The sequence below is a fragment of the Zeugodacus cucurbitae genome, chromosome 6 (assembly GCF_028554725.1).
Source record: "Zeugodacus cucurbitae isolate PBARC_wt_2022May chromosome 6, idZeuCucr1.2, whole genome shotgun sequence".
Classification (NCBI taxonomy): domain Eukaryota; kingdom Metazoa; phylum Arthropoda; class Insecta; order Diptera; family Tephritidae; genus Zeugodacus; species Zeugodacus cucurbitae.
In genome coordinates this window covers 33,867,394-33,891,011 of record NC_071671.1, presented here as the reverse complement: position 1 = coordinate 33,891,011, position 23,618 = coordinate 33,867,394, and the positions used below count along the sequence as shown (strand labels likewise).

Here is a 23,618-nt window from a genome sequence, read left to right as displayed (position 1 = left end):
AATCGGATTATAACCACGCCCATCTCCCATACAAATGTTGTGTTGAAAACTACTAAACTGCTTTAATTCAGTAAGGAAAACCACCAGAAACCTTAAATTTCATTATAAACATGATACAGAAGAGCTGCACTCAAAATGGTATACAAAAGTTTAAATGGGCGTAGTTCCACCCACTTATGGGTAAAAAATCATATCTCCAATAATTTGTTGCGAAAATATACCAAATCGGTTCACAACCACGCCTACTCCTATATACAAGAACTTTGAAGTTGATCTGAATAGTTTACTTTACAAAATATAAAATAAGTACTAGTAAAGATATCGGAAAAGAACTTTGCACAAATACTACATTTATAGTGTGGCATCGCCCTTCTAAAAACCGAAATCGGACTACAAGCATTCAAGGCCCTATATATCGAATATGAGGACTCAGAGCTTCGAATAAATGTTTTACCGAAAATATAGGTGAGTCTCTCAGATATTTTGAAGAAATTCATAGGGAATATTTTTCTTCTAATAATATATGTATACCCGTGCAATGAGTGAAATTGGGTCATAACCTCCCCTAGCTCCCATTCACCTAATATTAGAGATTTGAAACTGTCAATGGATTTTATACCATATATATATGCTGAATCTGGGAGTCAAATTGTGTGTTATATTAATAAAATTAAATAAATATATTGTGAGAGTATAAAATGCTCGGTTACACCCGAACGTAAGGAAGGGCTTACTTGTTTTCTTTTCTTTTTTATTAGAAGACATCTATGCAATTTAATATGTGTAATTATAATAATTTATATATAATTTTACCACGAGATTCACCAAATCAAACTTCATATTCAAAGATTTTTTTTACTATGCAAATGAATATATTCACAATGAACAACTTAATAATGCAAAATGAATATACAGTAGAATCCGGTTATTATGACATCGAAAGGAATTGACAAACACGTCATAATAAGCGGACGTCATACAAAGCGTTTTTTGAAATGAAAAACTTTTTTATGTAAATATGTATGTACTTAAGTACTTTAATACAGAAACATAGTAATTAAATATGTATACATACATATAAAATCGAAATCAAAATTGTACGTAATCAGCACATTATAACACATACAAGTGTATATTTTACTGTAAGTAATCCGTAATTTTTGTCTGCTTTTGTTTTTTCATTTTATTGTAAAAACAGTCTCTAATACTATTGTGTATAGAAGACATAGCTATGGTCAAATTATCATTTTCAATATTGCTGTGAACAAATCGTGATAATAATTCTGCAGCTTTTAATGCCTGCGGTAGGTAATGGTTCTTCCTCGACTTCCTCTTCCCAATCACTTTCGAGTTGTTTCTTAGCACTAATGTTCTGTACGATATTTTCATCGTTGGGTTCTTCGGATGTGAGGAGAGCGCTATCGACGTCAACATAATCTTCCCACATTTCCGGTGCTGCTAAAGAATCTGAATTTAGGATTCGTGACCACAAAGATAAAGGAATGCCATCTTCTTCATCGAATTCATGTTCTGATATTTGAATAGGTAAACCGTCGTGGCTTTCAATGAATCCTGCATGTTTGAAACAGTTACGAATGGTACTTTGTGACATTTTATTCCAGGCATCATTAACCATCAGAATTGCATCTAGCACCGTTATTTTTGTAGAAGAGTTGTTTTCATTAGCATCAAGACAGCTAATCATTTTGTGCACTAGGTTCTTCCTAAAATTCGTTTTGAGTGATCGTATTATTCCCTGATCCATTGGCTGCAGTACTGATGTTGTATTCGGCGGAAGGAAAGCAAGTGTTATAGACTTTAAATCAGTAACATTTGGATGCGCCGGGCAATTATCAACCAGCAATAGAATTTTTTTCTTCTTCTTCACCAAATCACGATTCCAATCACGAAGCCATTTTTCAAAAAGTTCTGACGTCATCCAAGCTTTACGATTGTTAGCATAATCGACAGGTAATAATTTGACACTTCTAAAACATCTTGGTTTTTGTGACTTTCCAATAATGAGCAATTTCTTTTTCTCTGTGCCACTCATATTAGCTGCTACCATGACATTTATTCTATCTTTCGACAACTTACCTCCACTACAATTTTCACCTTTAAATTTTAAAGTTTTATCCGGCATTAATTTGTAAAAAATTCCGGTTTCATCAGCATTAAATATCTCATCATCAGAAAATTGTCTTCGTAAATTCGGCCACACAGATATCAACCAGTTTGTTGTTGAATTTTGATCAACAGACGAAGATTCACCGACAATTTTTCCCGCCACAATGTTAACTTTAAAACGACTAATCCAGCTTGCAGAACAATTGAAGTCGAGAATACCAAAACGCGCGGCAAAACCATTTGCCTTTTCCTGTAGCATAGGGCCGCTGACAGGTATTCCTTTGTTTCTCATGTTTTTAAACCACTGAATTAATGCTTCATCAACATTTTCTTGTCGTGATTTTCGAAGCCTCTTCGGTTTCAAAACATTTGAATTGAACGATTGCTTAATGCGGTTCTTGTTTTTAAAAATCATTGAGATTGTCGAATGACCCACGCCAAATTCCTTTGCGAGACATGCGTTAGATTCTCCATTTTCTAATCTGCATATTATTGCACCCTTCTCCTCAATTGTAAATGCTTTACGTCGTTGTGATGACATTTTTTCACAGTAACAAACAAACAAGAATGCGTGACGTTCAAGTGTCAATTACTCACTGAGACTCAAAACAAAAACGAGCCACGTGCCGAACGGCGTCGGGAATCAACGAACATTGCGGGAGGTGTAAATAATCATGTCAGTCATTCTAACCGGACATAATTTATTAAAAATGGGTCATAATAAGCGACATGTCACTGTAAGCGAAGTCATTATATCCGACTTTTTTATACAGAATTTTATATGAAAACCAAACTTCGTAGGGTAATTACGTCATAGTAACCAGTTGGTCAATATAGGCGGAGTCATAATAAACGGATTCTACTGTATTCACAATGAACAACTTAATAATGCAAAATCACTATATCTAGCTCGAACACCAAATCAGCGCTACAGCATCTGTTAACTAGTTTGTACCAGTGATAAATTTCAATTTCACAGTAAATTAGTGGCTTGTAGAAAAATCACCAATCACCAATATTACGGCCTAGCAGTCACTGTCCCTATAAGTGATTTTTCAGTCACAGCGATAAAAACACCTGAAGCGAAATATCACTAGATAAACGGAAAATTAAAAATGGACCCATCAATAAGGGCGCCGGCATTGACAAAAGAGGTTTAAACAATAAGGAGAATTCTACGCCAAGCTGACATCAGCAGCCAAGTATGTCATCAGCAGGTGTCGGAAACTTGATTTACATAGTAGAAACTATGGATAAAACCGTTCATTTAAATTTATTGAAAAATAATTTGTTTCAATGTGCTGAAAAGTTGTGCATTCATGGCAGTTTTGTCAGGACAATGACCCGAAGCACCAATCGAATTAGTGCAATCGTGGCTTATATTGTTCCAATGTGGTAGACACGCCGAAAATTTCTTCACTAATTGAAAATCTGGGGAGTGTTCTCCAGCATTATTGTCCCTTATGGGACAATTTTTTTTATGAAGATCACGGTGTAGATCTGAATTACATATATACCAAGAGGCATTTACATTTATCTTTATTTTGCAACCTTTATACCATTTCAATGTATATCGGTGCAGCGCATCCCCACAGTTGAATTCCATATGTCCAAATAGATTCTATCGTTTGATTTTAAACGAGGATTTTCTTTGATATTGTTAACTGCGATTTCTTACCGATTAGCTAGCTTATTCTGTTATTTTAGTTTTAGTCTGTTTTGGTTTCAATCTAGGTTTGATAATATTTTCCACTTCTTTATTTGTTATTGGTTGAATTTCGCTTTCATATTGCGATGCTTACAGCTGCGGTAAGGCACCATGGAATGCGAATGGACTAAACGTTTTAATATTTTTTTTTTTCTGAAAGCACTTCCGGTTTTTCGTTAGCTTTTAATATAATAGGTAATAGTCGGTCGATAGGTTTGGTTTGGTGTTAATTTCTCAATATTGCTAAAAAAGTTTTGATGTGTGATTCTTTTATTTTATGCTGAGAAGCTTAGTTAAATGGTACAGTGAAGTACAGTGATAAGAGTTTTTTTGTTTTAAAACAGGAGTGCTTTTCCAAGCCGATCATTGAATAACTTTCGTAAATGCATAGACTACATCTTCCAAAATATCAGGTGTTGCTATATTTTCTTTAAGATCAATATTTTTGTCAAACACAACTTTAAAATATCCCCAATCCGTATATTTATTAAAGAGATATGGTGGTAGCTCAGTTTTTTTTTTAATGGTCATTTAGGTACACTGGTGAGGGGTCCGAATTTAAGTCGAAGACATTGTCTACGATAATAAAGTCCTTAGATACTTGGCCGAAAATAAAAACGTCGATCAAGGCAGCTTTCTTGTGTCGGTAGGCCAGTAAGTCGACTTGCCAGTGGACATGAAGTCACATCCAGTGGCCATAGCTGCTTTAAGAAGCTCTCTCCCCTTTGGTGTCGTAACTCTTGAACACCATTACGAATGTTTTGTGTTAAAGTTACCACCCATGATAAATTTTCCATGATGTTTCAGAATAAATTCTGTATATAAATCATTTTTAATATTATGCCTTGATGGCCTATATAGTGCGGTAATACTTATTTCTCAAAACCCAGAATCAACCGATATGGTCGTAGTTTGAAATTCTGCAACGCTTATATTTATTTGTATTTTATCTCGAACAATCTTGGCACTCACCCCCTCTAGCGTTATTATTTGGGCGATTAGAGCAATACGTTTTTTAGTTTTTGAACTTAACGAAAGTCTCATTTATAAAATGAGTTTCAGATATAAGGAAAAAATCAATCTTTTCAATATGGAGTAATGTCTCTAATACGTCCCTATGTTCTATTTTGCTCCTCTAGCTTGGATTCCAAGAGATTTTTGATTCGTTGTAATCCCCGCTTAAGTGCCCCTTCATAACATGCAAGACTTTTGAGACACTTAAGCGGGAAAGGCACTTAAATGAATCTCGGTTAAGTGCCTCGAGGTACTTACTAAGTTTTTTCTCAAATACAGCGATCTAATAATTTTTTTTTTTAGATTGAAAATCACATTTATTTCTTATTAATAACAAAAATATTTATTAATAACAATAAATATGAAAAAAACATTACAAAACTATGTATATATCATATGGTCACTTAAGCAGGGATCACTGTATTCGATAGTTTGAACTGTCTGACAAGTTTATTTTCTAAGAACTTGGGCCAGTAAACTTAAGTTTATACGAATTTTTGACTTCTGTTTTTATCAAGGAACTCAGCAAGAGTTGGTTAAATTTTTTCGATATTATAATTGGCGGAGAGTGATAAATGTATACCATTTTTTGTTTTTCTATTTTCATAATCTGTTCGAACAACGTACTCATTTGATTACATGGTGTTCCACTACCGGGAGGAGGGGTCTGGGTATCCATCAAGACCTTATCAAAATATAATTGTGTTAATGTAAACTGCCTAACCAACTGCTTTACCGACTATATGCGCAGATAATGTAGTATTCCTGGCCAACAGCTTGACAGAAACAGCTCATGAGCTCTGGTTGGAGACAGAATAAAATTTTATTATTGTTTCGAAATCATTTTTAATTGCGTGATTTATTATAGAGAATTTTTACTATTTATGCAAAAAGTCCGAAGTTAGAGCAACAAGAGGAGGAGTTAATAAAATTTTCACCAAAAATCTAGAAAAATATTTTAAATACTTTTTATCACATTTTTTTACAAATCGTGAAACTATATCTTCTAGCTCCCATAGGAACGATCGGAACAAGTTATAATAATATTGTTATTTTCGGGAATTGGTCGAGTAGTTCGTGAGATACATATAATTTTTAACCTATAAGTGGGCGGAGTCACAATCATTGTCCATTTTTTATACCAAGCTTAATGTAGCTTTTCTGTACCATCTTAACAATAAAATTTAGAAAATATGCAAAAACTTTGTAATTCTAATAATGTTTAATATTTTGTCTGTGGTGTACCTTCCGGCGGAAATGCCCATATGTAAAACAGTTTTAACATATAACAAACCAGCCTGCTATAAAACCAAATAAATTTATAATTTTTATTTGTGATCAAAATACTTAATCTTAAATAAAATGAATTGTTTTTAATGTTATACCGTGTATTTTGCGTTTGTTGCTTTATACGAATAATTTTTTTGCAAATTTTAAATATTGCATGAATTTCTCTTTTTTCTTTTATTTTTTATTAGAAGCCATCTTCGCAATTTTATATATGTAATAATAATAAGATATATATAATTTTATTACGTGATTCACGAAATCAAACTTCGTATTTGAAGATTTTTTTCAATTTACCGTTGAATACTATGCAAATGAATATATTCAGAATGAACAACTTAATAATTCAAAATCACAATATCTAGCTCGAACACCAAAAAATCACGGCTTCAGCATCTGTTAACTAGTTCATATCAGTGATAAATTTCATTCACAGTAAAATAGTGGCTCGTAGAAAAATCACCAATCACTGATAGCAGTCACTGTCGCTATAAGTGATTTTTCAGTCACAGCGATAAAATCACCGGTAGTGAAATATCGCTCATCACTAATTTGCACAATCATCCAATACATAGCTGTTTCTACATATGACAGCAACTAATTGCTGCTAGCTAAAATTTCACCAGCAGAAACTCTCATGCGATCAGTTGACGCTCACTTCTGCTTTTGCTTTTTGTAACTTGAATAATTATTACTGCATGCAATAGAAAACTGAACAATTGTTTAATTGAGTGCAATTCAGATATCCTGCTTCCAGACATCGGCAAAAAACAAAAATATTTCAATGTTGCCAGGATTAGTTCGGCGCGGAAAAATGTTAATTTCGCATGCCATGCAGTTTATGTTTTTTAATAACATTACGAAACAAACATCTCTCTATTTTAACTGGCTTTATGTAGTAGGAAATGTAAAATTCATTTTAATAAGTTATGAAATTGAATCTTTTCATTAAAACGGTTGACAATTATTTTCTTTTTGAACCAACTAGCCTAGACTACAAAACTGTCAACTGACTTTATTTTATGGATAATAGGGCATATTGCAATGAATGAGCTACTATTTATTGTTAAAAAATATAAAATTTGTGGAATTTTCGAATAAAGTTTAAAGTCGTATACATATGGGTTCTGTTATTACACTAAACTATAAATATATTTAAATGACAATTATTAAAAATTCATTAACAATAGCGGAAATCAAGTTTTAGTTTGAAATTACACTAGATCACCCAACACTGTAGGTATTTAAATTCTAATTGCCATATATTTACTAATTAAATAAGTACGCTAAGATTAAAAGATATTTACTATTATTTTAATTAAATGCAGCATTTAATATATGTATTCGCGATTGCCACTTTATGTATAAATGTATTAGTAATTGAATTATTTTAATTCTTAGCGATTCCTGAGATTCACCACGCCGACATTTTGGAGAAACATAGTTTCGAGTCGGTACCATTAAAATATGAGATAATTGCTAAAGGCATTCCAAAACCGGAAGCCATATGGTATCATGATGGCAATCTAATACAAACAGATCAGCGTGTTGCAGTAATCACTGACGGGGTGAGTATTACTAAATATATAAAATTACGATAAACTCTCTCATTTAAGAATCTTTTTCAGGATAAATATAGATTAGAAATAAAGGAGCTACAACTTTCAGATGCTGGAGAATATAAAGTGGTAATTAAAAATAAATGTGGCGAAAAATCTTTGCAGGGTGTTTTATCCTTATCTGGTAAATATAAAAGCACTACCTAAGATATTAAAATTCTTTACTATAAAGTTGGCGATTATTTTTAGGTATTGCGGATTATCGAAAACCTATTTTAAAAAGTGGGTTACATGACACCACTACTAAAAAAGGAAACTCTTTAGCGATTCCTATCGTGTTCACTGCTGACCCTCAACCAAGAATAACTTGGATAAAAGATGGAATGCCATTGAAAGAACAAGACAATATTAAAATAAAGGAAACTGTGCAAGATATTGAAAATGGACTTAAAGAATATACATATACTATGAATTTTGATGAAAGTAAGTCATATTAAACTATTATACATATCGTATCAATTCTCAATAAGTCGCGTCACACATAATGTGTAGAATGTAATCGGCTAATTACTTCTCCTAGCTCCAATATACCTATTATAAGATATTCAAATTTTTACCAATGTCTCAAAATGTTTTCATTCCTGGCCTCACTTGCAAGGCTCAAGCAACTTGCGAAAGTAAAAAATGTACAGTTAAATCCTTACTTAATATATCCATACACGTTTAATATTTATAAACCCTATGCAGTGACCCTATAAAATTTATAAATGCAACACAATACAATATATCTCTTTGGTGAAGTGATTTTGAAGTGTAATTTTGTATGGCGAAATATTGTTAAATCCAAAGGTTTAGTGAGTTAAACTACTCAACAGCCTAAACCTCTCGGATTAGTGTCGGTGGGAACATAATATTGGTTTATAGATTAGGGATTTAATCATGTCAATTTATCAGTTCTTATACACATAATTTCCCATCTACTATAATTTCTAATAAGTAAATCTTAACAATAACCAATTAACTCAAAAGTTGTCCTAGAAGTTTTTAAAAGAAAGGCTCTAAACTGCCTCTTTGAACGAAATGGAATATTAAATTTATCTCGCGAAATACAATTGCAGTGAACGCAAGTGCAATTTTCGGTGCCGTGAAAAAGTCTAAATTACATTGTGAAAGCGCATTTATTTGTGCGGAATCTGATAAAAAAGAAAACAAAATTACTTAAACGTTTCGATAGTGAACCGAAAAATTATAAAAACAATTTAATAATAAACAAGTTAGGAAGGGCTAAGTTCGGGTGTAACCGAACATTTTATACTCTCGCAATTTATTTATTTAACTTTATTTATATTATATAATATACAATTTAACCCACATATTCGTCATATATATTGTATAAAGTCCATTGAAAGTTGGAAACCCTAATATTAGGTTAGAAGTACCGAGGTTCGATATATGGGGCCTTGACAACCTATGGTCCGATTTCGGAATGGGGGCTGCCACACTATAAACGTAGTATTTGTGCAAAGTTCTGCATCGATATCTTCACTAGAGCTTACTTTATATATGGTAAAGTTAACGATTCAGATCGTCTTCAAAGTTCTGGTATATAGGAAGTAGGCGTCGTTGTGAAGCGATTTGGCCTATTTTCACAACATATCATTGGGATGTAAGGAAACTATTAGAAACCAAGTTTCATTGAAATCGGTCGAGTAGTTCCTGAGATATGGTTTTTGACCCATTAGTGGGCGATGCCACGCCCATTTTCCATTTTGTAAAAGAATCTGAGTGCAGCTTCCATCTGCCATTTCTTATTTGAAATTTAGTGTTTCTGACGTTTTTCGTTACTGAGTTAACTCACATTTAGTAATTTTCAACCTAACCTTTGTATGGGAGGTGGGCGTGTTTATTATCCGATTCCAACTAATTTCATGGTATGTGGTAGAGTACGTAAGAGAACTGACTGCAGAAAGTTTGGTTTATATGGCTTTATTGGTTTGCGAGATATATACAAATAACCGATTTGGGGGCGGGCCACGCCCACTTTCCAAAAAAAATTACATCCAGATGTGCCCCTTCCTAGTGCGATCCTCTATTCCAAATTTTACTTTTATAACTATATTTATGGCTTAGTTATGACACTCTTTGCGTTTTCGGTTTTCGCCATTTTGTGGCCATGGCAGTGGTCCGATTTTGCCCATTTTTTGAAAGCAACCCTCTCACGGTCCCAAAGAACGTGTGTTCTAAGTTTCATCAAGATATCTCAATTTTTACTCAAGTTATCCGTTGCACGGACAGACGGACGGACGGACAGACGGACAGACAGTTCGGATTTTGACTCGTCTCGTCACCCTGATCATTTTGATATATATAACTCTATATCTAACTCGTTTAGTTTTATGACTTACAAACAAGCAACTTAGCAACTTTTGTTGCGAGAGTATAAAAAACGTTATTATAAATAGAGACAGCCGTACTAAACATGTGCGTAAGCAAATAATTATATGTACAATCATACAATTACCAGCTGTGATCAAAGCTGCCATACAGGTTTAATAAATACAGAATAAAAAGTTTTTTTCCCAACTGCATTACCGATCAAACGACTCAAAAAAGAAAACGAAGAAAGCTGAAAGCCAGTAAAAGCAAGCCTGTTAGTACAACATCAAAACATCAGATGTAAGTGTTAATGAAGTATACGAAACTGATTAAGATGAACTAGCTAACGAAACTGAGTGGATACTCAAAAAGAAGCGCTCTTCAAAAACACGTAAAGCTGATAGTTCCCCAAAAATTAATAGCCATATGGAAAATAAAAATAAAGAAAATGCGGCCATTAATGATACCAAAATTCATCGTGCACTACCAATTATAACAAACGATGTTAAAGATTTTAATAAATTACATTCGAATATTACCGCTCTAATAAAAAACAAATTTTTAATAAAGCTTTTGAGTAACTGTGCCTTCAAACTAAATACATTTGATCCTACTGACTATCGAACAACAACAAAATTCTGGTCAAACGAAAATATACCTTGGTTTATACCTTGGTTTTATCATTGCCTTTATTGAACATAACAGGTCAACAGGCAATGATAAAAAACTTACACCACTGATACTCAATACATCTTGAACGACCTTAAAGATCCAGGCTTTAATGTGTTAAATGCAATTAACAAACTTAAGTGGAAGACTAAAGAATCGCTTGATTTGTTTTTGGTAGTATTAAATGCTACCGAGGACATTTAGAAAGTTTATCAGATCAAAAGCATTCTTAATACTGTTTTCAAGGTTGAGCCAATCAAAGTCTCTAAATTAATCCCTCAGTGCAAAAACTGTCAAGCTTTTGGAGACATACAAAAAACATCTGCGGTAAGCCATCGAGATGTGTAAAATGGGGAGGCAAACTTCTTACAACTAAATGCACCAAAGCCGAAAAAGATCCAGATAAATGTTGCAACTGCGGCGATTCCCATCCTGCAAGTACGGTAGGTTGTGTCGTTGCAAAAGAACTGCAAAAAAATTAAAGACAAAAAAAATGGGAACATAGTTGAGGAGAATGTCAATCCTCAGGCGAAAAACCCCGTTGCGGACAAAGGAACAACATCTAAACTTACATTTGCGCAAATGGATAAGCAAGGTCAGACAAATACAGTTCAAAAAAAGTAGTCTGTTATCCCAAATTCTGGATAAACTAAACGAATAAGAAAAATTATTTAAGTCCATAAATCAGCGGCTCAGCGCTCTTGAATACCATATACAATTTATTGATGAACAGTAACTCTTTGAAAATAATGCTATGGAACGTCAATGGTCTTTCCAAAAGTAAAAATGGATTGGAAGTTATTCTAAACGACAGAAATATTGATGTACACTCCGCACCCGGCAAACTAAGCACGAGGAGGAAGCGCGGTTTTAATCAAAAGTATTATTAAACATTTCGAAGAAGCCCAGATTAAGACTGAAGAAATTCAAGCTACAGCAATTTCAGTAAAAATGCAGTCAGTCCCGCCCAGGCATAATATCAAAACTGATACTTATACAAGTTTATTTAAAAATATGACAGAAGGTACATCATGGGTGCTGACTTTAATGCAAAACACACTCATTGGGGATCACGTTTAACTACAACCAAAGGTCGAGAACTACTGAAAGCTACACAATTTATTGGATTGGATTCGACAGAAAGACCCACTTATTGGCCTTCAGATAGTAGGAAATTACCAGATCTACTTGACTTTTTTGTCATCAACAAATTATCGAAAATACTACTAACTAACTCTATGTGAAAAACCAGTAATTTCGTCTGTCACGTGTTCTTTATCTAATAAACATACCGATTGGTATAAATATAAGACTATACCGAATAAAGTCGATTTTAAGCTAAAACGCATATCGACAGATGTTTTCTTAGATTGTGAAGTTGAATCCTTCACAAAAGTAATTCAAACTGCTTCGTGGAACAGTACACCGAATATTCGAGTGAATCTAAGTGGAAACATATTCCCAAAATACATCTTAGATGGTATCAATAAAAAAGCAAACAAAAGCTACAGTATTTGCAAATCATTTGAGAAACACATTTACACCTAACGATGGACATGAGCTAAAGTGTAAAAATAGTTGGTAGGATCCACTCGTCAGCATTTCTCCAGTTACTACTAAAGAAAGTAAAAGTCTTATCAGGATTGCAACGCTCAAAAAAGCTCCTGGGTTTGATTTAATAACCAGAGAAATATTACGCAATCTACCAAAGAATTGTATAAACAAATTTAAACAGCATTACATTATGCATTATACTTAAAATACGTTCCAACGCTTTGGAAAGTTTCTGAAGCTATTATGATACCTAAGCCTGGTAAACCTCTACATGATGTCACATCTTATAGCCCAATATCGCTGCTGCCAGCTCTATCGAAAGTATTCCGGAATGTTCTCACAAAGAGGCCCAAATCAATAATAGATCGAAAACACCTTATACCAGTACATCAGTTCGGCTTTCGAAATCACCATTCAACAATTGGCCAGGTGCACCGAATCGTTAATTTCGTTGAAAATGCTATGGATAAAAAGAACGTTTATTCGGAGGCCTTCTTAGATGTGTCTCAGATTTTTGATAGAGTTTGGAATTCGGGTATACTGTTGAAATTGAAATGCATGCATGTTACGTAAACAATATTGCGAAATAATTCCTTCCTACCTAAAAGATAGATACTTTCGCATAAAACAAGTGGATGCATACTCAAACTTGCAACCGATAGAAGCGGGTGTTCCACAGGGAAGCGCGTTGGGGCCAATGCTTTACCTTCTTTTTACAATTGCTATCCCCACTGACTCAAGTTATGTGACAGCCATATTTGCGGATGACACAGCCCTGTTAGTAGCAGGAGAGTATCCTCAGTATCTACCCTTCGAGTGCAAACAGCAGTCAATGCAATTACTAAATGGGCTTCCAAGTGGCGCATTATATTAAATGAAACCAATACCTGGGAACCAGCGTTAACAGCAATAACAATGTCAGCCTGGAAATCCAACGCAGAATCACTCTTGCCAACAGGTGCTACTATGGACTAAGTAGGCATTCCCGTCCTACTTTACGGTGCAGAAGCGTGGACGATGTCAACATCCGATGAGACGGCACTAGGAGTTTTGGAGAGAAAGGTTTTGCGGAAGATTTATGGTCCCTTAAGAATTGGCGAATACCGCAGACGATGTAACGATGAGCTGTATGTGTTATTCGACGACATAGACATAGTCCAGCGAATAAAAAAACAGCGGCTACGCTGGCTAGGTCATGTTGTTCGAATGGATGAAAGTGCTCCAGCTCTGAAAGTATTCGATGCAGTACCCGCTGGTGGAAGCCGAGGAAGAGGGAGACCTCCACTCCGATGGAAGGACCAGGTGGAGAGGGACCTGGCTTCGCTTGGAATAACCAATTGGCGCCAAACTGCCAGAAGGCGGGATACGTGGCGCGCTGTTTTGGACTCGGCTATAACCGCGTAAGCGGTGTCTACGCCAGTCAAGAAGAAAAAATCAATGCACGTAGACTTTACTTTAAAAAAACATCGTACCATCCCATTTATATAAATGGTACTCCTATACCACATCACAATAATGCTAAGTACCTAGGAATCACCCTAGATGCTAAGATTCGCTGGAAAGAGCATGTCAAGAAAAAAAGAGTTTTCAATCGAAAACAAGCAGTTTTTATATAATCAAGTACTAAAGCCAACTTGGGCCTATGGAGCTCAACTATGTGGTTGCTCAAGTCAAAACTGTATTGCTTGCATTAATCGCTTCCAAAACAAGGTACTAAGAAGTATAGTTAATGCTTCTTGGTACTAAAGATCTGCTGACCTTCACCGGTGTGAATTCAGTTGAAAACGAAATAACGAAACTTACAAAGACTCACGAAATGAGGCTTATACAGCATGTAAATGAAGAGACATCCGAACTAATCGGAACTGTTGAACGAGAAAACCGACTGAAACGTAAGAGGCCTTCAGACTTAGCAAGGCAACTGTAGCAGCAAATGAATTTCCCTAACATTTAACTTTTAATTATTATTGTTAGTATTTAATCATTGTATACTAGGTACAATTGTAATGCCTAGATGCCTAGCATTTCCCAACGAATAGTGAATATAGGAAATCCCAATGCAAGTGACCAAAAGCAATAAGTACACATTAGGGGAATTCTCTTGCTCTTGCAAGACTGTACGATATACCAAAATATACAATAACACGAGAACAGCCTATAGCAGAAAACAAAATTTTAGCGAAATGTATGTGTGAATTTGTAACATGACAGCAGACACAGGGTTGCATTTGTTTTGCTACGACTCATTGCATGAAAGTAAACATGGGTTTTGGTGTAGCATATTTTGCAGCCAATACATATTTTATTTTGCGTGAGTTTTGTTGTTGTGCTTTGCAAAGTTTTCCAATCCGTGAAATATTGATATTTCGACTCGTTTATGATGGTGTCGCGATATTGTACCATTCTTAAACCTATTGAACTACTTTTGAATGCCTATGATAAATAATTCCACTTGTTAGATATTAAAATATCAACTTATTTTATATTCTCCAGTTCAGCACAAAGATTCTGGCCGTTATGAATTGCAGATACAAAATAAATACGGTCAAATAAGTACTAGTGGATGGATTGATGTATTATCAAAACCTGAAATTGTTGGTTTGAAAGATCAGTGTTGTCTTCCAAATGACACCATTGCCTTTGATGCCATCATACTATCGAATCCAAAACCTAAAGTTACATGGACTCGGGGAAACGAAAATTTGTGCAACAATGAAAACTGCGAAGTGATTGCCGACATTGATGACAATAAATATAGATTAGTTTTTCAGTGTGTTAAGCCAGACGAAGAAGGATTATATACATTAACCGCAATTAATGACCAAGGCTCTTCCGTTATAAGCTTTAATTTAAGCGTTAAAGGTGGGTAAATTGTACATTAATTAAAAACTACTATATTATATTTATTGGAACAGTAAAATGGTTTATTATATTTTTTATAAAGCTATTAAATTACCGTACGCTCATTAATAATATTAACTTAGCTAAATTTTTTTTTCGCACAAAATCTATAATAAAAACATTTATAGTGGTTATGAGAGTTAATTTTTAGGTTGAACAATAAATTGCTACTGTGAAAAACGCAACAGAATGATGTTTAACATAAATGTACAATAAAACAAGTAAGGAAGGGATAAGTTCGGGTGTAACCGAACATTTTATACTCTCGCAATTTATATATTTAACTTTATTTATATTATATAATACACAATTTTACCCACATATTCGTCATATATATTGTATAAAGTCCATTGAAAGTTGGAAACCATAATATTAGGTTAAAAGCACCGAGGTCCTCCTGTTCGATATATGGGGCCTTAAAAACCTATGGTCCGATTTCGGCGTTTTTTAGAATGGGGCTGCCACACTATTAACATAGTATTTGTGCAAAGTTCTGCACCGTTATCTTCACTAGTACTTACTTTATATATATGGTAAAGTAAACGATTCAGATTGTCTACAAAGTTCTGGTACATAGGAAGTAGGCGTGGTTGTGAAGCGATTTGGCCTATTTTCACAACATATCATTGGGATGTAAGGAAACTATTACAAAATTTCATTGAAATCGGTCCAGTAGTTCCTGAGATATGGTTTTTGACCCATAAGTGGGCGACGCCACGCCCATTTTCCATTTTGTAAAAAAATCTGAGTGCAGCTTTCATCTGTCATTTCTTATGTGAAATTTAGTGTTGCTGACGTTTTCCGTTAATGAGTTAACCCACTTTTAGTAATTTTCAACCTAACTTTTGTATGGGAGGTGGGCGTGGTTATGATCCGATTTCTTTAATTTTTGGACTGTATTAGGTGGCTAAAAAAAAAACGACTGCAGAAAGTTTGGTTTATATAGCTCTATTGGTTTGCGAGATATGTACAAAAAACTTAGTAGGGGGCGGGACCACGCCCACTTCCCCAAAAAAATTACATCCAAATATACCCCTTCATAGTGCGATCCTTCATACCAAATTTTATTTCCATAGCTTTATTTATGGCTTAGTTATGGCACTTTATGTGTTTTCGGTTTTCGCCATTTTGTGGGCGTGGCAGTGGTCCGATTTTGCTCATCAAGAAATAAGTGTGCCAAGTTTCATCAAGATATCTTAATTTTTTCTCAAGTTACAGCTTGCACAGACGGACGGACGGACGGACAGACAGACATTCGGATTTGAACTCCACTCTTCACCCTGATCAGTTTGGTATATATAACCCTATATCTAACTCGTTTAGTTTTGGGTGTTACAAACAACCGTTATGTGAACAAAACTATAATACTCTCTTTAGCAAAATTTGTTGCGAGAGTATAAAAATGCAAGTGTGTGTGTATTTGTACATGAAAAAAAAAATTAAAATATAATCATAAATATATGTATATACAATACATACATACAATATACGTTTTAACGCTTAATAAAAAATATGTCCCTGTGATAGTTATATTTAAAATTTGTTAAAATTATATAGTCAATATGACAAAATACAATAAAATGAATGATCGTGCTTTAATATCGTAAATACCAAAATATATTTTTTTATCAAAACTATAATTTTCTAAATATTAATAAATGAATATATACATGTTTTTAGTCGAAAAGCCCACATTTATCATACCACCTGAAGATCAATCAATACTGGATGATTTCCCGGTGAATGTTTATGTATTAGCACACGGAATACCGAAACCAATGATTGAGTGGAAGAGAGGTGATGAGAGTATCGTTGATGGAGCACAATGCACTAAAAATGAAGAATCAAAATATAATATACAACAATCATCCCCAGATTGTGATCAATTGAGCAGTCAACTCGAAATCTCTCATTTCAGACCAAATAATGCCGGAACGGTATAGTTTTTTATTTTTTGATGCAAGTGCTATTTAAGTAATTTCTTTTTCAGTACATTGTTGTTGCTAAAAATGATGTTGGTGTTACCGAAGTTCCGTTTAAACTTTCACTGTTAGAATTAGCACCAAAGTTCGAAAGCAAATTCGAAAACGCTAAAGAAGTATGTCAAGGTGAAGATTTGGTTCTACAATGTAAAATTGCAGGAAGTCCACTTCCACTAATTAGTTGGATGAAGGATGGTGAGCAGTTGAAGCCAAACGAACAGTAAGTGCTGCACAAACTACTTAATTATATTACAATAACTATATATAACTTCAACATAATATATCCGCCTGGGTATATCCAAGAGATCGAGATAACTTCTTCTTCTTCTTGACTGGCGTAGACACCGCTTACGCGGTTATAGCCGAGCCCACAACAGCGCGCCACGCATCTCTCCTTTTGACAGTTTGGCGCCAATTGGTAATACCAAGTGAAGACAGGTCCCTCTCCACCTGGTCCTTCCATCGGAGTGGAGGTCTCCCTCTTCCTCGGCTTCTACCAGCGGGTACTGCATCGAAAACTTTCAGAGCTGGAGCACTTTCGTCCATTCGAACAACATGACCCAGCCAGCGTAGCCGCTGTCTTTTTATTCGCTGGACTATGTCTATATCGTCGAACAACACATACAGCTCATCATTTCATCTTCTGCGGTATTCGCCGTTGCCAATGTTTAAGGGAAAATAAATCTTCCGCAAAACCTTTCTCTCGAAAACTCCTAGTGCCGTCTCATCGGATGTTGACACCGTCCACGCTTCTGCACCATAAAGTAGAACGGGAATGATGAGGGACTTGTAGAGTTTAGTTTTTGCTCGTCGAGAGAGGACTTTACTTTTCAATTGCCTACTCAGTCCATAGTAGCACCTGTTGGCAAGAGTTATTCTGCGTTGGATTTCAAGGCTGGCATTATTATCGAAGTTGATGCTGGTGCCCAAGTAAACGAAAATATCTACAACTTCAAGGTTATGACTGTCAACAGTGACGTGTGAGCCAATACGCGAATGCGCTGACTGTTTGTTTGATGACAGGAGACTTTCGCCTTGTCCTCGTTCACCACCAGACCCATTCGCTTCGATTCCATATCCAGGCGGAAAAAAGCAGAACTAGCTGCGCGGGTGTTGCTTCCAATGATATCGATATCATCGGCGTATGCCAGTAGCTGTACACTCTTATAAAATATTGTACCTTCTCTGTTTAGCTCTGCGGCTCGAATATTTTTTCCAGCATCAGGTTAAAGAAGTCACACGATAGCGAGTCACCTTGTCTGAAACCTCGTTTGGTATCGAACGGCTCGAAGAGGTCCTTCCCGATCCTGACGGATCTTTTGGTGTTGCTCAACGTCAGCTTACACAGCCGTATTAGTTTCGCGGGGATACCAAATTCAGACATCGCGGCATAAAGGCAGCTCCTTTTCGTGCTGTCGAAAGCAGCTTTAAAGTCGACAAAAAGATGGTGTGTGTCGAACCTCTTTTCACGGGTCTTCTCCATGATTTGGCGCATGGTGAATATCTGGACAGTTGTTGATTTTCCAGGTCTAAAGTCACACTGATAAGGTCCAATCAGTTTGTTGACGGTGGGCTTTAGTCTTTCACATAGTACGCTCGATAGAACCTTATAAGCGATGTTAAGGAGGCTTATCCCACTATAGTTGGCGCAGATTGGGGGGGTTGGGCAGAGTACACTGAGATTCCAATCGTCGGGCATGCTTTCTTCCGACCATATTCCGCAAAGAAACTGATGCATGCACCTTATCGCCTTTTCGCCACCGTATTTGAATTGCTCGGCCGGCAATCCATCGGCCCCAGCCGCCTTGGCTTCACCATCTCCTGGTGTTGTACTTTCACTGCCATTCAGCAGGCTGGTGAAGTGTTCCCTCCCCAAACACAGTATACTCTGGTCATCAACAACTAGATCACCTCTGGGGGTCCTACAGGAGTATGCCCCGGACTTGAAACCTTCAGTTAGTCGCCGGATCTTTTCGTAAAATTTTAGAGCATTACCTTATCTTCACATTTACGCATTTCGGCCTCGTTCTTTTTTAGTCTGCAAATGCGTCTCGCTTCCCTTTTCAGGTTTCGGTACCTTTCCCATCCAGCTAGTGTTGCGGTCGATCGCAACATTGCGAGGTAAGCTCCGTTTTCTCTCCACTGCGAGACGACAATCCTCATCATACCAGCTGTTTTTTTTTTACTTTTCCGAAAGCCAACTCTCTATCTAAAGCAGTTTATACTATCATGAGATTAGAAGTTAAAAAATGTGGTGTTGATATTTGGCCTGCCTATAATAAGATCAGAGAAATAAAATTACAATGTAGACATCCATTGGAAGATACTTCTATCAGCGAGACAAGAGCAGAAGTGTCTCTTCAAGCTCTCTTGAAACATACCGCGAATAGAATTGTAGATTTACAGAAAGAAGTAGTAATTCATTACATGACTGAAGCACAAGTAAATGTAGTAGATGCTGTTTTACTGTGTTCATATGGGTTTGATGGCAGCAGTGGTCATTCATGTTATAAACAAACTTACAAATCAGTAGACACAAATCCAAATCATAAAGATGATAATTTATTTGCCACGACGCTCATTCCATTGCGATTACTAACGTCCGAAAATATAGGTCTTTGGAATAACAGAACGCCTCAGTCAGCACGATTCTGTCGACCTCTTGCAATAGAATATGTTTCCGAATCAAAGGAAGTAATTCTTAGTCAAAAGGAAAATGTAGAAAAGCAAATAGATGAATTAGAAATTATTGAAATTTCTGTAGATAACGATCGACGTATACGGATTCATTGTTCTATATTTTTAACTTTAATCGACGGAAAAGTTTTAAATATTATTACAGGCACAGCTTCCATGCAAACCCGTCCAGTTTGTCATGCGACACCGAAATTGTTCAATGACTTGAGTAATAAAGAAAAAGGCCTTTTCTTACCAGATTCAAAGGCTCTAGTACATGGCATTGCATGCCTGGATCAGGATTTTTGAATGTTGTTTGCACATCTCATATAGACTCGACGTTAAAAAATGGCAAATGAGGTCTCCTAGAGATAAAGAATTATTTGCTGCAAGAAAACAGAAAGTACAAGCAATTCTCTGGGAAAAACTAGGATTAATAGTAGATAAACCTAAGCCTGGAGGTTCTGGGACGACTAACGACGGAAATACAGCTCGTAGAGCTTTCGAAAACACTGGAGACATGTCGTCTATCTATCACAACATGATCGATCTGGTTGCGAGTGATTCGATCCGAGGACAGCCAAGTAGCTTGATGGATTTTCTTATGCTGGAATCTAGTACTACAGACGACCATATTTCGGGCCCCGGCGAAGTCGATCAGCCTCAGACCGTTCGGCGATGTTTCGTCATGGAGGCTGAATTTTCCGACTGTTGTGCCAAAGACACCTTCTTTACTCACCCTAGCGGTGATATCGCCAAGCACGATTTTGACATCGTGGCGGGGGCAGCGCTCATAGGTACGTTCTAGACGCTCATAGAAGGTATCCTTTATCACTTCGTCCTTCTCTTCCGTCGGGGCGTGGGCGCAAATCAGCGATATGTTGAAGATCCTCGCTTTGATGCGGATTGTAGCTAGACGTTCATCCACATGAGTGAATGCCAGGACTCGACGACGGAGTCTCTCTCCCAGCACGAATCCCACACCGAATTTGCGCTCCTTAATATGGCCGCTGTAGTAGATGACTCAAGGCCCCAAGGACGAAAGATGTTTCGTCCTTGTCCCATCCATCGCATTTCTTGCATTGCGGTGATGTCAGCCTTTACTCTTACGAGGACATCAACCAGATGGGCAGAGGCACCTTCCCAATCATAGTCCTTTATACGTTTGCTGTGGTCGTCATCAAAAGGGGAGTGTCTCAACCGAGGCCGTTGCTTCGAATTCATTGGTTATTCGTTTTTATGTGGTGGGTCCCAAACCCTACGCACAACCGCATAAGCGGGATTCGCCTTCTCACTTTAGTCTGCTTCCAGACGGATGTCTGTTGGCTACCCAGAGGATACTTGGTCTAAAACCGGAAGTTGTGAGCTGCTTGAGCCACATGCAAAAGAATCGTTCCTGGCCACTCCCAAGTGAATGGCAGTCAGAAACTTTCCTCACTTACGTGAACTTCTACATATGACTCCATCCTCCACATCGAGAGAACTACCTAATTATATTAACTAGTTGTATGTTTCTTGCGAATTTACATAGTCATATCTTCTCCTTTACTGGCGTAGACGCCGCTCAAGCGATTATAGCCGCATTAACCACAGCGCGCCATTAATTTTTCTTTCTCCACTTGTAAAGCATGGTCTTTGTTCGACGTCAGAAGACTTTACCTTTTAGATACCAAATTCATACATAGCGGATAAAGACAGCTCCTTTTCGTGCTGTCGCAAACAGCTTTCAAATCGACAAATATGTGATGAGTTTCTTTGGTTTTGCTAAGATTTGGGGCATGATTCTTCAAGCGCATAACTCTTATTCGGCTTTTAACATAGTCGGGCAATGAAACATCTGTTACATCGTCATCGATTTGTGTATCGGGATTTCGTGGTTTATGCTTTCCCTACCATTCATTGCCACAAATCCAATGTGCTCTTGGCATCAGCCGTTAGATCACCTCTGGGGGTTCTAAAAGAGTATGCTCCATTTTTGAAACCTTTTGTTATTCGCCACTTTTATTCCGAAGATTACCCCTGTCGGCCAGCTTGTCAAACTCTTCATTCTCACGCATTGCAGCGTCTTTGTTTTGTTGGCTCATGATGATCCGAAGTTGTAGTTTTCTTTTGATTGGGGTGGTTTATAGGTGGGGGTCTTAAAGCCCTCGCTGGGCGAATAGTATGTAGTTTGTGTACATTTATATATATAGCGAGTCGCTTGTTCAAAGATCGACGTCCGCTCGTAGCCGTAGTTCTGGTGAACAGACGCTGCTATTGGACTTCAGGAGTGACCCAACTTGTGCGCGACGTGGACGCAAGAGTTGAAATTTAGTATATTTTCTAAAAGTCTTTTGCGAAGAAACTATTATTTTTCAATTTATATTTGTTTGCCATTTCATAATAATTCGGTCATTATTGCTGTAAAAAGTGGAGATGGTTCTCGCCTGTAATTTATTCGGTATTTTTTGATACGTGTAGTTTTAAATGAGGTAGAACATTTTCGAGTTGGTCTCTTGACAGCTACTACTTGATTTATACACCATTTGGTTTGCCATTCCATAATGAACAGACTTACTCCGGAACAATTTTTATTATTGGCATACGTCCCCAATTGCTGAACAAAATGCGCGAAAATTACACCTCTCGGCAAGGTTTTATTCCAGCCAGTCGCGGCGGTCACTGGATTGAAATCATTAATACGTATTTTATTTCGTCTTGAAAACCACCTGTCTAAAAAAGCTATTGTACTTATGGGCGCATAGGGAATGAATAAAACATTACTATTTTGTTTCGTTTATAAAATATTATATTTTATTAGAACATCAGTCTTTAAATGTTTACAACGAGACTTACCTTCTCATAATTTCCAAATCTCGTCGCAATCCCTGTTGAGTAAATTTTATGCACTGACTTCAGCCTTCTGCATTGTTGACACTTTTTTATTATTTGAAATCAAAACTGTGAAGTTTTATGTCCCCAAAACTGTAATATTTCCCATGAAGTTTTTACTAAGAATGTCGCATTGAAAGATAGGAGTTAATTGTTCAATTATTCGGCCTTTGCTCAATTAAAGCGCTGATTTAGATCGATTTACCATATAAAAGAAAAATCAAATTTTCCACATTATTTTTTAATCGAATACAAATCTAGCTAAAACAGGAATGCAGCTCTGTGTGTTGTTGTCTACACTGTAAATTTGGCAGTGTTTATTGATAAAATATCAGTAACGATATTTGTCCATTCCGTAAATTTGGTTGTGGTTATTGAAAAAATAACAATCTGCTGATGAAATTTACAACGAAATACAAAAACTGGTTTCTATTATTGAATGAATTTGTATGTGCTAAAAGTCTATAAGAGAAATTGGTAACAACACAAATACCAGTTGTTGCCTCCTCGGCGGATTGAAAGCCAACCGTTATAGAGCATTCCAAAGCGTCCTGCACTTCCTTCCGTGAATTACCCAATTGTTCCAGCAATAGCATACGAATGTTCCATATTGAAAATAAGGAATGACTTTAGCTTAAAAAAAGTAACCTTTCAATTAAAATGCTTTATTAAATTAAATTTATTTACCAACTCGAAAACCTTTTATTGATCGCCTTTATTATTTTCTGTTCTCTTTATTGTAAAGTAATAATTTCAAGTTTGACTTTTACTTATGAAATATACTCGAATTGTTTTTACAAAATGTTTTTTTTTATTATTTTCAAAGAGATGTTATTAAAACATGTATTTACATTTGTTGAAAATATAAATACAATTTTTATAAACGTAATAATT

General features: G+C 36.1%; 1 protein-coding gene across 1 annotated transcript in view; it reads left to right on the top strand.

The window, feature by feature from the left end:
• The window catches only part of LOC105218719 (obscurin), a 369,888-nt gene that overhangs the window by 240,417 nt on the left and 105,853 nt on the right, over window positions 1–23,618 (top strand). Inside the window, exons 18-23 of the mRNA XM_054232816.1 lie at window positions 7,538–7,704; window positions 7,765–7,879; window positions 7,945–8,178; window positions 14,788–15,156; window positions 16,876–17,132; window positions 17,186–17,397. Coding sequence (XP_054088791.1) covers window positions 7,538–7,704; window positions 7,765–7,879; window positions 7,945–8,178; window positions 14,788–15,156; window positions 16,876–17,132; window positions 17,186–17,397 — 1,354 coding nt within the window. The remainder of the gene's footprint in view (window positions 1–7,537; window positions 7,705–7,764; window positions 7,880–7,944; window positions 8,179–14,787; window positions 15,157–16,875; window positions 17,133–17,185; window positions 17,398–23,618) is intronic.